At 50.0% G+C, this 16,279-nt stretch overlaps 1 protein-coding gene across 2 annotated transcripts in view; it reads left to right on the top strand.

Annotated features, from left to right (window-relative positions):
* SAMD4A (sterile alpha motif domain containing 4A) overlaps positions 1 to 16,279 on the top strand; it is a gene marked incomplete at both ends in the record, with an annotated part of 64,014 nt that overhangs the window by 39,001 nt on the left and 8,734 nt on the right. The window contains 2 exons of one of the 2 annotated variants that reach the window (XM_079537154.1): positions 755 to 1,273; positions 12,030 to 12,293. In XM_079537154.1, the coding sequence (XP_079393280.1) occupies positions 755 to 1,273; positions 12,030 to 12,293 (783 nt within the window). The remainder of the gene's footprint in view (positions 1 to 754; positions 1,274 to 12,029; positions 12,294 to 16,279) is intronic. The other variant, XM_079537155.1, reaches the window with a different exon arrangement.

Below are 16,279 nucleotides of genomic sequence, written 5' to 3'. Positions count from 1 at the left end.
TCACTTATCATCTTGTTATCTTCTGAGTACTTACAAGTAGCTTGTTTCATTATTTGTTCCATCAGTTTTCCAGGCGCGTGAGTTGAGTGACCAGTTTGTAATTCCCTGTCTTCTCTGTTTGCATATTTTTTAAGCTAGACCCCATGGTTTTTTTTTTTCCTCTGCTCTTCCAAAGCCTCTCCCATCTGCCACGAGCTAACAACAGCCCTGCAGTTGCTACAACGCAGCCCTTCCCTGAATTCCTGCAGGGCAGCTTGTCACTCTGCACACTTTGGCTTGCTTGTCCCACACCTCGTGTCCCTGTGGAATGCTGACTTTTCTTTAGGGCTCACACCCTGTGCCAGCTCCTTTCCATTCCCTATGGGTGCAGGATGCCTGGTGGCTGTCGGTCCTGAATTTGAAGAGCAGTGACTCCCTGCTTGACAGAAATTTGTGCTGTAGCATCACGCACACAGGGATCCCTTTGTCATGTTGTGTTTACCCTCTCTGAGTCATATCAAATCATATCATATCATAGAATGGCCTGGGTTGCAAAGGAGCACAATGCTCATCCAGTTCCAACCCCCTGCTGTGTGCAGGTCACCAACCAGCAGCCCAGGCTGCCCAGAGCCACATCCAGCCTGGCCTTGAATGCCTGCAGGGATGGGGCATCCACAGCCTCCTTGGGCAACCTGTTCCAGTCCATTCATTTATTCATTAGATCTGTTTGCTGATTTCTCAATTCTCGTTTTTTTCCCCCCAATTCCTTCCACAGGAATCATTAACCAATGGCAACAGGAATCCAAGGATAAAGTGATATCCCTATTGTTAACCCACCTGCCTTTACTGAAGCCCGGAAACATCGAAGCGAAAGTCGAATACATGAAACTCTTGCCTAAAATCCTGGCCCACTCGATCGAACACAACCAACACATCGAGGAGAGCAGGCAGCTGTTGTCCTACGCCTTGATCCACCCGGCCACCTCACTGGAGGACCGCAGCGCTCTGGCCATGTGGCTCAACCACCTGGAGGACCGCACATCGGGGACCTTTGGCAGCCAGGGCAGGGGCCGTTCGGACTCTGTGGACTACGGGCAGACTCACTACTATCACCAAAGACAGAACTCCGATGATAAACTCAACGGATGGCAAAACTCTCGAGACTCGGGCATAAGCGTCAGCGCTTCCAGCTGGCAGGACAAAAACCTGGCCTGCGAGAACGGCCATCTGCCCCTCTACTCCTCCTCCTCCGTCCCCACCACCATCAACACCATCGGCACTAGCACAAGCACCAGTAAGTACCTGGGAGCTCTGGGGAGCTGGTCCCACCATCCCTCTTTGCCACGTTAAGCAGAGGGGAAAGTTTCATTCAGGCCACAGAAGACTCCCTGGTTTTGGTGTTTTTCCATTATCTGCTTGTGTTTGTTTTTTTTTTTTTTTTAATTTCCCACCTGCCTTTTTGGTGTTCTCCCTTTAATTCTGTGGGCTTTTAAAAAGGTTGCTGGAGAGGACAGAAAAGCAGCCAGAAAGCTAGAAGAGCAAAATGGTGTGTTATGGAGGGCAGCCCCTTCTGTTTCATGCAGCTCCATCTAGGTTTGCAGCTCTAGAAGTTCCCAAAGCAGGCAGCTGATGCTTTGTTTCCAAAAGCAACCTGGGGACCTGGAATGAGATCAGGGCCCCAAAGAACAGGCATTGTGTTGAGAAGCAGGCCTGGGTTCTGGAATCTTTGAGAACATCCCCTTTAATCTGCAGCACAGAGAGGTGTGAAGCTGATGGCTGATGGTGATTGAGAGGTTTAGTTGCAAAGTTCTCTGTGTTTTCCAAGAGGTGGAGAGATGGGAAGCTCTTCCCTATTGAGGTCCTGACAAGTTTTGGTGGGGACGGCGCAGAGCCCAGCCCAAGGCTTGAACACTGGGAAGGTGCCACAGCTGGGACTTTGTCACTCGTGGTGAATGGAGGTGTAGTGCAGCTCTGGCTTTCTTAGAGCAGCTTGGGAGAGGAGCAGAACATGTTCTCAGTGAGCTCCTCTACTGTGTGGTTGTTGCATACTTATCCCTGATGACACGTGGCTTCTGCTCAGAGACCTTCCTTGGCTTCTGTATCACTGGATCTTGCCTGACGGGCCATGGAAGCAAGCACGTTCCCCTAATGCATGCTTTTTGTCCCCATTTTAACACAGTCTTCTCACCCTGCCCTTCCCCCTCTCTGTTCAACCCTTCTCCACCTGTTATTGGGATGATCTTGTCCAAAGCACTGACAATTCCTTCCTGTTCTTGTCCCCTACCTGGGGCTGCTTCACATGGTTCCTTGTTCCCTGCTTCTATCTGTGCTATTGGAGCTGATTAATAGCAATAAATGCCCATTCCTCCCCAAAATTCGGTATGTTATTGCTCCCTCTGTGGCCTTCCCCACCTGGCACCTTCCTAAGGGATGCAGAGAGTGCTTGCAGTGAGGCATTGGTATCTCCATCAGTCTATGGAAAGCACCATAGGTGTAAAATGCTCACTTAAGGCTGCTGCTGTTTTTTTTTTTTCCCACTCCTCTAATCAGTGCTCTATTAGGTTGTGTTCTAAATGAACAGCCATGGGAGATGCAGTTCTGGATTCATGCAGCCCAGCCCCTGCCTCTCCAGCACCCATCTTTGTCACCCAGGGATTTAGCAGCATCTAGACACTAGCTGATGTTCTCATCCCATCCTATCATGTAGCTCTCTGTAGAGCAGATCAGGGAGCAGCACGTGTAGCACTGGAACCAAGTCAGGCAGCTTTAGGAGGTGATACAAGGGTTGGCAGCAGCTCTGATGCTCTGGCTTCTGATACCCTGCGATTGCACAACATGGGGCTTCTTCATTGCCTTGCACGGGGCAGAGGAGAGCTGCATCAGAGTGACTGAGCAGCACGGGAAAGGTTCAATGAGTGAAAAGACTCATTAATGCGTTTGCAACTGTGATATTAAACCTCCCGTTGTTTATTTTTCTTCATTTTTTGTCCCCCCTCGTGGTGTTTGCATGGCTGGAAGCTTTGCTTGCCAGGGAGGGGATTAGAATTGGTGGCTGCAGGAGGGATTTGGGTCCTTGCAGGGAGGTATGAGCTTAATCTGAGGATGATGCGGGTGAAATGACACCGACTTTGCCAGTGGCAAAGTGATGTGCTCCAGGAGACCCGAGGTGTTGGGGAGGTTTGGGATGTTTAGCCAAGAGAGGAAAGGCCTCATTGATCCAGGTGAGGCTTGCAGGAAGAAAGCCTGTGACAAAAGAAGCTTTGGGTGCAGCAGGTTAATCATTGACAAGCTGGGTAAGAAGCACTGGGTCTTAAAGGACACTTCTCAATAAGCTGCTCAACCTGGTGTGAATTTGTTGTATTGCCATGGCCCTTTGCCACAGTGGTCCCAGCACAGCATCCCCTGCCTGGGCCAGGTCTCCCTTGTGTCCCATAGCACCGCTTCACATGGCACCATCACACCCACGTTGTTCTGCTGTGGGATTTAATCATAGAATTGTTTAGGTTGGAAAAGATCATTAAGATAACAAGCCCAGCCCCAAGCCACCCCACCGACCATGTCCCTCAGTGCCACATCATTGGACTGCACAGCTCCTGCTGATTCATTTGGGTGGCAGTGAGCACAGACAGCCTGCAGGTGCAGCTGGAGGCCATGCTCTGTATGTTTGGTCCTGAGTTTCCTTAATGCAATATTTACTTGGACGGAAGCACAGTGAATCCACAAATAGATGCTCAAAACCAAACACGGCCAGCCAGCCTTTGTCCCAGCCCCTCGAGTCGCTCACTACATCCATAAATCTCCTATTCCAAAGCAAAGCCCTCAAGCACTCACTGTTTGTTTAGGTTTTATTGCTATTCTTGTTGGGTTCTCCTCTCCCCAGAGGTGTTGATGTGGGCAGGGCTCAGCCTATCAGTGTCTGCTTCCAGCACCAGCATGGGGCAGAGCCCTTCCTGGAGGTGTCTGGAGGCACTTGTGCCTGATGTTTTGGCACAATTAAACTCAGCCGAACCAGAGCAGTGCCCTGGGCTCTGTGCTCAGAGCTCAGTGACCAAGGGACACACAATACAAGCTGTAGAGGAGCATTTCTCCTGACCTCTTTCTCTGCCATATGTAATAGGTTCCATCTGAGCATGATCTGGCTTCCAGCTGGGTTTCTTTTGTCAAGTGCAAGCCCAGCACAACTTAACCCCATGTTTTCCCCTCCTCTACTCCCAGTACATCACCTGGGGATAGCTGTGTTACTTCTTGTGTTGATTTATGGTGAGATTTCGCTGTATTCCCATCCCTGGTGTAAAGCCAAGGCACACAAGGTCCCTGTGGAGGGCAGGTCCCCAGACAAGTCAGCCTTACAGAAAGGCTCATTCACAGAGAATTTCCCCCAGATACTTGAATTAAATCAGGTGAAGTGTGTGCATCACAGATCAGAGACCTCATTATGGAATATCCCACAGAGCAGAGATCCTGGGTGCTGAGGATGTCACCAGGCAGAAGAGATGTCACAAACCCTGGTATTCCAGTGTCACTGCTCTGCCTGGAATCCCCTGCATGTAAGCAAAGCTTGGAGCAGCATTGACAGTCACACTTCTGCTGCTGAACAAATGTGCATGGTGCAGTCTGCCATTCCCACAGAATTCCCTGCCAGAAAACCCATGTTTGTCTCCAGGAGGAGGAGGAGAGTGAGCAGGATGATAGATACTGGAGAAATACACTGCTGTGTAACTTCCTCGTTCCACAAAAGAAAATTATCTTCTCTTGTCCTAAACCTGAAGAGAAGGAATAAATCAGCCTTTGATGCAGGTCAGCAGTGCTTGCTTTTGCCCACATTCCTTTCTCTCCACTTACATTGCCAACTCTTGCTGGATTTTCATGCATTTATAGAATCATTCAGGATGGAAAAGACCACTAAGATTCCCAAGCCCAACCCCACAGCACCCCACCATAAGTGATAATAAGCCCAGCACCAAAGCACCCCCACCATGCCCACTAACCATGTCCCTCAGTGCCACATCTCCAGAGCTTTTGAACACCTCCAGGGATGGGGACTCTGCCACCTGCCAGTGCATCACTGCTCTTTTCAGAGAAAACATTTTTCCTGATACCCATCCTGAACCTGCCCTGGCACAACTTAAGGCCATCACATGTTGTCCTACCACTACTTGCCTCCGTTTACTGCAGTTCTGAGCTTCCTAGTGATGAGAAAACAAGGTGGTGAGGTTTTCCCCAATCTCATCAGGAAACTAAGGTGGAAAAAACAACACCAGGAAAGCACTTGTCATGGACTGAGTATGAGTATCTTGTTTATCCTGCAGCATTGTGCAGCAGGTCATTGCCACAGTAGAGGAACCCACCAATGGACTCAGTATCCTGGTAGCAGACAGAAACTGCGTGTTTTAACCTCGGTTTGGGTTGGGTTGATGGGCAGCTTGCAACTACAACACTTGCAGGTGTAGATTTGCTGTCATGTGTGGAGGGAGTTGTGTTTTGAGCCAGCACCTTTTGGACATTGCCATACTGGGGTGGGATCCTTCAACACACCTATCATCCTCATTGCTTAGGGATGGGAACATGTGGCGTTATAAAACCTTAGTTGGGCTCAAATGGTTTTTGCTTTTTTCTCTCTTTTAGTGATTGGTTCTGCAAAGTGTGTTGGCCTTTATCATGCTGAGCCTTTCAGCCATGGGAGAGCAGGGCAACTGTTGTCTTGCTCATGCCCTCTAGTGTTGCTTGTAATGATCGGAGAACATTTGTAGGAGTTGCTGTTTGCCAGTCACTTCACTACAGTATCTCACTCGTTCTGTAGCTTAAAAACAGAGGAGGAGGCGTACAGAGAGAAGGTGTGAGCAGAGCTGTGTGAGTAGAGTTATTTGTCCAAATCCAGGCAGAATACACACAGATGGGACTGAGAGGGGGAGACAGCGTCTTCTGCATCAGCACTGAACATCAGGTACAGATTTCCTGGCCCTTCTCCTGAGAAATGTGGCCCATTAACCTGCAGAGCATCACTTAGCAAGGAGGCACTGGGGTGTGGTGGAAGACAAGAGATCCCACCATCTCAGGAGGTGGGGTTGAACCATCCTTGCTGTGTTGTTGTGTCTTCAGCTTTGGGGGCGTGACCTATGCCTGTATCCTTCAGCTACCTGATGGAATGGCTCCTTGCCTTCCTGGCTCATGGGTTCCAAGGATGCCATCGAATTTGGGAAGCCCTCTTAGAAACATAAAATCATGGAAACATTAAAAACATTAAGGTTGGAAAAGACCACTAAGATCATCTAGTCCAACTGTCAACCCCTCCCCACCATGTCCTCTAACCATGTTCCTCAGTGCTCTTCCAGCAGCATGTGGTGGTGGTGCTCCCAGCCTCCTGCATTGGCACTGGGGCTTGGATAGCTGCAGGCAGGAGGGTGCAGCTCCTTTGCTGCCTCTGCTTTCCTTACAGCTGCTGGGGTGCCTCGGGGACACTGAGAAGCAGCAGTAGTGGTTTTGTGCCTTATCCTGTGGTCCTTGGGATTCCTGTCTCCACTTGAGGTGCCGGAAGAGGCTGCCCAGAGAGTGGATCCCTGGAGGTGTTGAAGGCCAGGTTGGACGGGACCCTGGGCAGCCTGGGCTGCTATGAAATGGGGAGGTTGGTGGTCCTGCCTGTGGCAGGGGGTTGGAGCTTCATGATCTTTGAGGTCCCTTCCAACCCGGGCCATTCTGTGATTCTGTGATTCAGAGAATGCCAGCACAGCTAATTGATGCTCTGTGAGCTGGGAGTGAAATCAGACATCCCCAGTAATTCTTCCAGCCCCCTCAGCTGCCATCAGGGTTTCCTGCTGGATGGACCCTCCTAGAGCTGGGCATATTTCACCTGGTGCCCACCGTCACCGGCACAGACAGCAGTGAGCTGTAGTTGCTCATGCACTGAGCTCTGCTCTCCCCCTCAGATCTGGCAAATAAATAACTCAAGAAAGATCAGCTCTGCTTCCAGCAGGAGGACAGCAGTGCACACGCGTGGTTTGGGTTTCTCTCATGTCAATCCCAGCTGCAGCACTGTGCTGGGACTGGCTGCGTTATCCCAGATCTGCAGCGTGCAGCTATTTAATTAACTTCTGACTTCTGGTTTAAAGGAGCAGCGTGCAAAACAGTTATTTACTTCATTTGGAAATCCTTTTAATCGTTGCTGTAATTACAGCTTCCTGCTCTTTCATTTTTTTGGATATTTTTCTTAGCCGGGGGGAAAGGAGGGGAGGAGAGGGAATATTTGCCGTCTTCCTTGTGGTTATCACATCCTTCAAATTACTAAAAGAGGCTGGGATAATAGGTCTAGTGATTATATATAGGCACCATCTGCTCTGTGGCTGCTTCCTATCAAAGTGCAGCAAGGAGAGTGCAAGGAGGATATTTTCTCTCCAGCTATATTAAGACTCTGTTTCCATCTCGGCTCCCAAGCAAGGCTCTCTGAATGCAAATGGATCAAATGTGCTGTAATCAATGGCTTGTTTTTGGCAGCCTTGAAGCCGTGCCTTATTTTTTTTTCTTTTTCTTTTTTTTTTTTTTTTTCCCTCCTCAAACTTGCTGTTCCTATTCATTATGCAATTCTGTGCTCAGTGTTTTCTTTTAATTGCGGTCCCCGCCGTTTGCTGAGTAATGCAGCCTGGTGTTAGCACGGAGATCCCTGCTGTAAGTCAAATGCAAGGAAATGTCTGAGGAAATGCAGATGTTTCAGGATGCTCGGGGTGGATCTGTAGCACACACGAGCTCTCAGTTTGCAGAGGAGGCAGAAAGCTGAGATGAGTTGGTTTGGGATGATAGTGGCAAAAAGTCGATGTGATAAGAGCTCGTGTGTGGTGCTGATGGAGGCTGGTGGGGACGGTGTGTGCCTGCATCCTGCTGAGCATCCCAGCTGGCTGGGGCTGGGGGAGGTGGGTTGGGCTGAGATGCAGAGGATTTGCAGAGGTGCCTGCATGGCCAAACTGCAGATTTCAATGAGCAAAAGTGGGTAAAGAAAGGAAGAGTGAGAAGAAAATCCCAGTTTGGACAAGTCAGTGAGCATGGAAGAGATTTCAGTACAGTATAGCTGGTGCTTTTTCAGAGTGAAAACATCCCTTTCAGAACCATAGAATTATTAAGGCTGGAAAAAACCTCCCAGATCCCCAACCCCTGCCCACCCCACCATGCCCACTTCCTATGTCCCTCAGTGCCACATCACCACGGCTCTGGAACTCCCCCAGGGATGGTGACCCCACCACTCCTGGGCAGCTGTGCCACTCTAGCACTGCTCTTTCAGTGAAGAAATTCTTCCTAATACCCAACTTTAGGCTACCCTGGTGCAGCCTGGGGTCATTCCCTCTTGCCCTATTGCCAGTTAACCTGGCATCCATCTCTTCCACTTGTCCTGCTCAGAGTCCTTTGCTTATCCTACAGGTTGCACACTGCTCTGTAAAGGCACATTGCCAACCTATATCTTCCAGCTTGGTCTCTAGAAATGGAGGATGGAGGGGGTTCTCCATTCAAAGAATATCACAGAATCACAGAACTGTAGGGGTTGGAAGGGGCCTCCAGAGATCATCGAGTCCAACCCCCCTGCCAAAGCAGGTTCCCTACAGCAGGTCGCACAGGTAGGCATCCAGGCAGGTCTTGAACATCTCCAGAGAAGGAGACTCCACCACCTCCCTGGGTTATAGAATATTATGTTGTAGAAACTAATGCAGATGTTTCTCAGGCTGGAGGTCTTACCAGTGGCCAATGCAGTGGTGCTGGAGGCATCCCACAGGGTTTTGCCTACATCCAGGCTTGAAACATGTTTTCCAGCTTGCATGGCTGCATTTGACCACACCAGATAGCACCCTGGGTTTGCCAAAGTGATCCAGGAGCTCCTAGCAAAAATTAATTAATTCTGAGCTAATGGCTGAGGCTCAGCTTAGCACAGAAGCATTATTATTAATGGATCAGAATTCCCCGGGGTTGATTTGTGTATGAATGTATAAAAGAAACTGCATTCATTGGCCAGCAGAGAGGGCATTGCATTCACCTGGCTCAGGGCAGACCCTCTGTGCCCCAGTGCCCATTGCCTGCTCCATTCCCAGTTCAGCCTGGATGGGGCCCCACAAGAGCTGTGACACTGACAAATGGGTTATTGTTGCTCTGTCCAGTGCTCTTCTTGAACAGGAAACAGCATTTTCAAAAGTCGTGGGGTTTTGTTTTTGGTGGTTTTCTTTTTGGAGTTTGCACGACAGGCTTTTGTGCTGTCTGTGCTTCTTCCTGATTCCTTGGCTCAAGGCTCGCTTTGCAATGCATTGCTTTCCCTGTGCAGTGGTGAAAGGGATGTGAGGTTGGTTTAAAGGGCACCCCAGCAGCTCGGTGTGTCACCCCAAAGCCAGATTTTGAGGTGAGTGATGCTAAAGCCAGGAAGCATAGGGGTGACCCGAGTTTTCTCCTCACTGCCCTGTCCCTCCTGCAGCATCCCATAGCCCAGATGCAGACGTGCTCCTTCTCTACCCTTTTATTTTTGTCCCTTGGAAACACGACGCCAAGCTTGGTCTGAAACCCAAGAGTGCTCCGGCAGCACAGCACGCATTTCTCAATGCTGGCTCTGGGTTATTTATTATATTTTTCCCTAGGATGCCAAACGTCTCAGGCTGATCTCAGAGGCGTTATATTTAGCAGTGACGGCCAGGTTGTGGCTGCCCGTGGTTTGGGTGTGATTTAGGAGCTGGATTGCAGCAATGGGCTGAGGCTGCCCAGGATTGAGCACGTGCAGCTCATTTATTTTAGCAGAAGACCGAAGGAGCAGATTATCCCAGCTCAGCCATTGGCATCGCCAGCTTCACCTCAGACCACCCAAAAAGTGCTCCAAAAGCAGGGAAGGAGGTGATGCTTTCAGGATCATCAGCTGCATCTGTTATTTCAAGAAGCAAGAGAGCAGAAGCCCAAGCAGCAGCATTCATCAGTGTGCCAACAAATGGGCACCCACGCTGTGTCATGCTCCTGGGTCAAGCATTGCCTGCCAGCTCCAGGGCCTCCTACCACAATTACAAAGTAAGATTGTAATGTGCAGCATCCTTTTTGGAGGAGTTTCCCTGCAGCATTTCTCAGGAGCTGTGTGAATGGGCTCATACAGCAGCCTGCTGGATGCTGGCTTTGTGCTATCTCGGGAGAAGAAGTGGAACTGATTTTTATGTGTTGCACTGGGTGGTTTCTAATTGTTCCTGACCAGCCTGCGGAGTCCATTATTTCTCCACCAGCTGACGCCGGCTTCTAATTAGGGGATGTAAAATGAAGATGGAAGAGCAGCAGTTTGCAAGGGGATGGTTGCTCAGGAGGAAATCCGTGCTGGATTTAAGCCCAGAGCATCCTCTTACTTGGGGAGAGGACAGCTTGCAAGCAGCAGCCCTGGGCTCCCTACAAGCTATCCTGTGATGATCCTACAGTCAGCTCATGCCCTGCAAGCTCCTGTGCTGCCCGTACCCCATTCCTGCACATCTCCTCTGCATGAATATTTCCTTAAAGGAACTTATCCTACAGTTGTCTGGGGTGACCTCAGCCCCCTGGATGTTGCAGGGCTTGGCACAGTTTGGCTTTCCTGGCTGAGCCACAGCACTTAAATATCTCATCCAAGAAAACCTGGAATATTTCTGTTTTACCGTCAGGATGTTTTCCCATTTAGGAAACACTGCTTTGAAAACAATTCCAGCTCTGCACTGACGTCCTTTTCTGTCAAGAGGCTTCTGCGGGGCATTTCTGTAGTTGTTCAATGGGAAGAGAGCACATTCCTCACCACGAGCCACTCCACTCTTTCTGTGGATTGCTTGCAGTACGTGCCAGCAGGGAAGGCACTGTCAGAGACAGGAATGCTAGAGATGTGCCCTGATTACCCCACAGGGGAATTGTGGACTGGAAGGACATTGAGGCACTGCACAGATTGCCCAGAGAGGTGCTGGTGCCCCATCCCTGCAGATAGCTCAGGTCAGGTTGGATGGGGCTCTAAGCACCTGATGGAGCCGTGGGTGTCCTTATTGCAGAGGAGTTGGATCAGAGGGCTTTTAGTGATCCCTTCCACCTCAAAGGACACTATGATGCTGTAGCTCTGGATGCAGAGCTAAAACAGATTGTCCCACTAACCCTGCACCTGTGTGGGGTTCCCCGATGATCCTGGATTCAGAGAACTGTGAAATAATTTCAAATGCAGGGGTTAGCCATTGCTCTTTTCCCAGCATCATTAAAATCATTTATTAGAAAGAAATTGAGCTTGATGGTGTTAAAATGTCAGGCAGGAAATACAAACATGCGTAAAACTGGGGGGAAAAGCAAATCCGAAGCTTTCCAAGGAGAATTCTGCAGTGGGGGACTCAGACTCACCTCCATGTCCAGGCTGTGCTTTTTCTGCTGCTTTGCATTTTGCTTTTTTGGGGAAGGCAGCATGCAGATGAAAGCATGCCTGCTGGGCTGGGGAGCGGGGATGCTCTCATTACTGACGATAGCTCAGCTGACTGCAGGAGCTTGGTAGGACTTCAAGAGGCTGAGAGATCTATTTGGGTAATAAGTTTCTCCACAGTTACCTTAGGCAGATGTGCAAATGCTCTTGCTTCAGGGCATAAGCTGAGTGCTAGCCCAGAGGGAAAAGCTTCCCCTTCTGAAAAGCTTCCATGCCTTTCTCAGCAAGGGTTGGTTCTGGGGCAGTGTGTGATGGTAGCAGGATGCTTAATGAGCTCAGCGTAGCTGCTTGAAATTTCCCATTCTGCCTGAAATACCAGCAGCATCCTCCTTATCAGACAGGCAGCGGCTCCTTTTTTTTGGCTGGAGAGAAACCCATGGCTCACCCTCACCAAAGCATCCCCATGGAGCTCATGTAACCCCATCTTGTTGCAGGTACTGGGAGGCAAAGAGCAAAAAAAAGAGCAGGATTCCAGCATCCTGTGCACCATGAAGCCCCCGGCACTGTGCCGAGTCACCACCCATTTGATTTTTTTATATATAAATATATATAAATATATATATTTTTTTTTCGGGGGACTCTGCTGCATCCTGGGCCGCGAGGGGGGAATAACCTGTTTGATTTTATTTTTTTTCAGTTCTCTCAGGCCAGACACACCACAGCCCTTTGAAACGCTCTGTGTCCCTTACCCCACCCATGAATGTGCCAAACCAGCCTCTAGGACATGGATGGATGTCTCATGAGGACTTACGAGCTAGAGGACCCCAGTGCATCCCTTCCGATCATGCCCCCCTGTCTCCACAAAGCAGTGTAGCCTCTTCGGGAAGTGGTGGGAGTGAACATTTAGAAGATCAGCCTTCCGCTCGTAACACATTCCAGGAGGAAGGGAGTGGTATGAAAGGTGAGTGACAACTGAGATGCCTCCCCCCTTTTTGCCCCTGCCTGCTCCCAGGACCTTTTTGGGGCCATTTTTGGGGAACTTGGGCTTTGGTCGCACCCTTGCTGGCGTCATCGCTGCGTCATCGTTTTGGTCTCACCGTATTAGGGTGATGGCTTAGGCTCCAAAAAGCTGCATTTTCTCCATAGCCTGTGGTTTTAGCTGCCAGTGGTGCTCTCTTCCTCTTTCAATTTTCCAATTACAGTGAAAAAAATAAGTTTAACAAGTCATGGGTCATTTATCATTGCGATGGTTGATGTGACCAGAACCCCACCGAGTATCTGGGGCCCAGGATGCTTGTTTGCACTGACTTCATCCCACGTATCTCAGTTGTTTTTCCCATTTTGCCTGCTTTTCACAGAGACTTTTAGTAAGTAAGGCAGAAATGAAACCTCTTTGCTGCAAAGATGGAAGGCAAACGTCAGGCTGTAGGGGAATGAATCGCTGTAACTGTGCAGAATGGGCAAACTCACAGCCTGCGTGTTCTTGTGAGCAGAGAAAATGACTGGAAATGAACTCACAGCTAGCAGAGACTTATTTAAACAACTGCTGTCAGGCATGCAGTGTAACACAGTGCCAGCAGGGACGGTTGCTTCTCATTAATGCAAAGCAGCTCTATCGCGTGAAGACCGATGGTGCACTAGAACAAGGAAACGTATTTTTCAGTAGTCACAAGCGGTGATTTTGTTCTAATGGCAGACAGATCTGGGTATGGAGGAGTCCTCTGTAATGTGGAGCAGTATTTGAATGGGCACGGTGTGACTGTCTGTGATTTGCATGGAAGAAATGTGTGGAAACACTCCTGGTTTGCCCTGTGATGCTGTGTGCTGAGCCCCATCCCTGGGTGGGCTTTGCCTTGAGATGATGCCTTGGGACAGTGGCCACGGGCTGTGGATGTGACAGAAGGGGTTTCTAGGGGGCTCTGCTCACTAACAAGCTTCTAATTAGGGAGCTCAGGCAGGGAGAACCACATCAGGGCAGGTGGCACAGAGTGGGTTTTCCCCACATGACGTTTCTCTGGGTTTCTGCTGGTGAGGCTGGGGAAGAGACTTGGCTGGGCTTCACTCTGCATGATTGTGACCTGGGTGGTAATTTTCCCAGAGAAGTGCATTGAATCCCCCACACCTCACCCATATGGCCAAGGCTGCTCAATTTCCTTCAGAGAAGCAAACATAACAACCAGAGGTGCTTTTGCCCGTCGGGACCTTCCTAACCCAGCCCAGTCTCTTTGTCACCGCTTCCCCTCCTCGCCCCTCTCTGCAGGATGCTTCATGCACATCCCTGCTCTGTTCCCCCACTGCTGAGTCAGACAATCTGCTTCTGTCCCGCTCTCAGGGACATGCAAACCAGATGTCTGCAGCCTCTGGTCTCATGCCCAAAGTCTGTCACGCCGTCCCCTCAGCTGTATTTCCTTCAGGCTGCACTGACCTGTTTTATTCCCAGTTTTCTAAACTTGGGATCGTGCTTCCTTCTCTCCTCTGGTTTTCTTCCATAAAGCCCATATCCTTCTGAAGATGCGTTGCCCAGAATTGGGCTTTGTATCAGAGCTGAGCAGAGAGGACTTGGTTGCCACATGGACAGGGTTCTGGTGCTGTGCAGCTCGCTGTGCTCAAATAACACGACAGCGCTGGCTGCGTGCAATCCATTGTATCCCCAGATCTCCCCTGCAAAAAGTACTGCCCGTTCCCTGCTCTCATTCTGTGCCGTTTGCTGTTCCTACATCCGTGCACAACTTCATGCATTTTTATTGGATTGTGTCTTATTTCATCCAGATCGGGTTCTGGCTTTGCCAGATCCGTTCGGAGCTGCAGCCACGTCTTCTGAAGTGCCTTCCCCAAACTTGCTCTCTCTTCCACCCTCCAGGGCAACCATTGGATGCATTGGGGCCCACCAGGGGCCCCCACCTGTGGTTCGTCTCCCCTGATGTTATGCATTTCTCTATTTTCCATCTATCTTCGTGCTGAAGGAAGCACAGAAGTCCTCATCCTGCTGCTCACGTTAGACACGGCGTTTTGTGCAATCGTGCCATGACTTAGCAATTATGTCCCAATAATTGATGATTAAGGAGTAGCTCTGTGTGTGGAAGGCAAGCTCACTGCTCCATGGGGAGCTGGGCTTTCCAAGGGCCATGAAATCACCTTATGCAGCCTTTTGCACATCCTTATTTTCTTTCATTCCATGTGTGTGAAGTTGAATCTCTCTTCTGCCGGTGTCCAGTTGGTTTTTTCCCATTGACTTTGTCCTGTGCCAAATGCAAATGTCTCCAGGGAATAGAGGAACAGGCAGATCTCTAATGTGCCATCACTAGAACGTTGTGTTTCCCATAAATGAAGCTGAGATTCAAACCTGCCAGGCCCTGTGCTGGAAGCAGAGAGCTTGCCGTTAATAGCTTTTCATTTCTCAAAGCAGAAAATTGGGGTGAGGCTTTTGGTAGTGGGGTTTAGAATTGTCACGTGTTGGGACCTTTGGGAAATGGCAAAATTGAACTTGTCTGCACTTGGTAACTGCTTTGCCCCCTTGTTGGGTGTGAGGTTCATCTCCTTCAGGGATTTAACTGGAACACAAGTACTGACCTGTGTCAGTGGACAGAGCCTGTCAGTGGGCAGGATGGTTTGGGTTGGAAGGGAACATCCAGTCCCAGCTGCTGCCATGGGCAGGGACACTTCCCACCAGCCCAGGGTGCCCAAAGCCCCATCCAGCCTGGCCTTGGGCATTGCAGGGATGGGGCAGGAGGTCTTACCAGGAGGGTGGGAGCTTTGCCTGTTTGCAGATGAAAACTCACTGGGGACCTGTTGAGGTGGGCTGAGTGTGGCACTGGAGTCTTTACAGGGATGAGACACGGGTGACCCTCCTTTAGCAAGCAGCAAAGGGGTCTGTGCATGGGGAAGTGGGTACTCCTTGATGGGCACATTGAGCAGGCAGAGACCAGGGAGCTCCTTCCCTTCCCACCCTTGTTCACGGTCAGTGCCTTCCTGCACAGGCAGTCAGTGCCCACCATATGTTCTGCCTTACATGAGTGTGGGCTTCAATGCTGTTTGGGGCTGAAATGCTGTTTTTTATTCCTGTGCTACCCAGTGCAGGCTGAGATGGTGCTGGAAGATATCTCATGGATGAGGCAGGGGACAAGGACTGATGGGACTGATGGGATTGCTGAGGGTGCCAATGGAGTGCAGTGGGCTTGGCAGGCTACGTGGTGCTGTTCAGCTGCTAAATGAATCAGGTCCCAATCTGCCAGAGCATTTGAAGCCTGTAGGACATAGAGCAGAAGCAGCAGCATGGGCTGAAACCATCACCTGCAGAACCCAGGGGAAGCTCTGAGTGGGGCTGAAGCTACAAAAGTGGGTTTTGGAGACCATCTTTGACAGCGCATCATTTCTTCCTTCTCCAATGTAAAATAATGATGATCTCTTTGTTTCTCTTTAAGCAGCTGTTTAAATTTTCAGCACCCCTCATCTTCCCTCACGCTGTAAATCATTGTCTGTAAGCTGCAGCACAGCCATTTGCTGGTGCTAAGCTCAATCCCACCATTCCCTTCTGCAGCTTCCATGTTTCCAACAAAGCATGAGGAGCATGCCCATGCCATGGCACAACACCAGCCCCCCATGTAGCATCACCAAATTGCATGGCTGCACATGGGCATCAGGGCAGCCAACTCAGCTTTAGGAAAAGACTTGAGGTCATTTTGTGAAGGGGCCCTGTGTAGGGACTGAGTGTATAGCAGTGGGTCTGGACCCACTGAGCTTGGTGGGATGCTTTGTGATGAGTGGAGCAGATGCTGGAACACATCCTAACGGTTTTATCTCGGGTGTAGTGTAGACAAGAGTGATTGGATCAGAGTGGTTTCAAGAGCCAGGGAACTAACTCTGAGTCCCCCTTCCATCGCACCCATAGCATCTCAGCCTCCTTAGGGCCCCGTGAAGCTCAGTTGGGCACCTGCAGCATCAGTGGGA

Source organism: Tetrao urogallus (genome assembly GCF_951394365.1).
Source record: "Tetrao urogallus genome assembly, chromosome: 6".
NCBI lineage: Eukaryota > Metazoa > Chordata > Aves > Galliformes > Phasianidae > Tetrao > Tetrao urogallus.
This window is presented reverse-complemented; position numbering and strand designations above follow the sequence as displayed.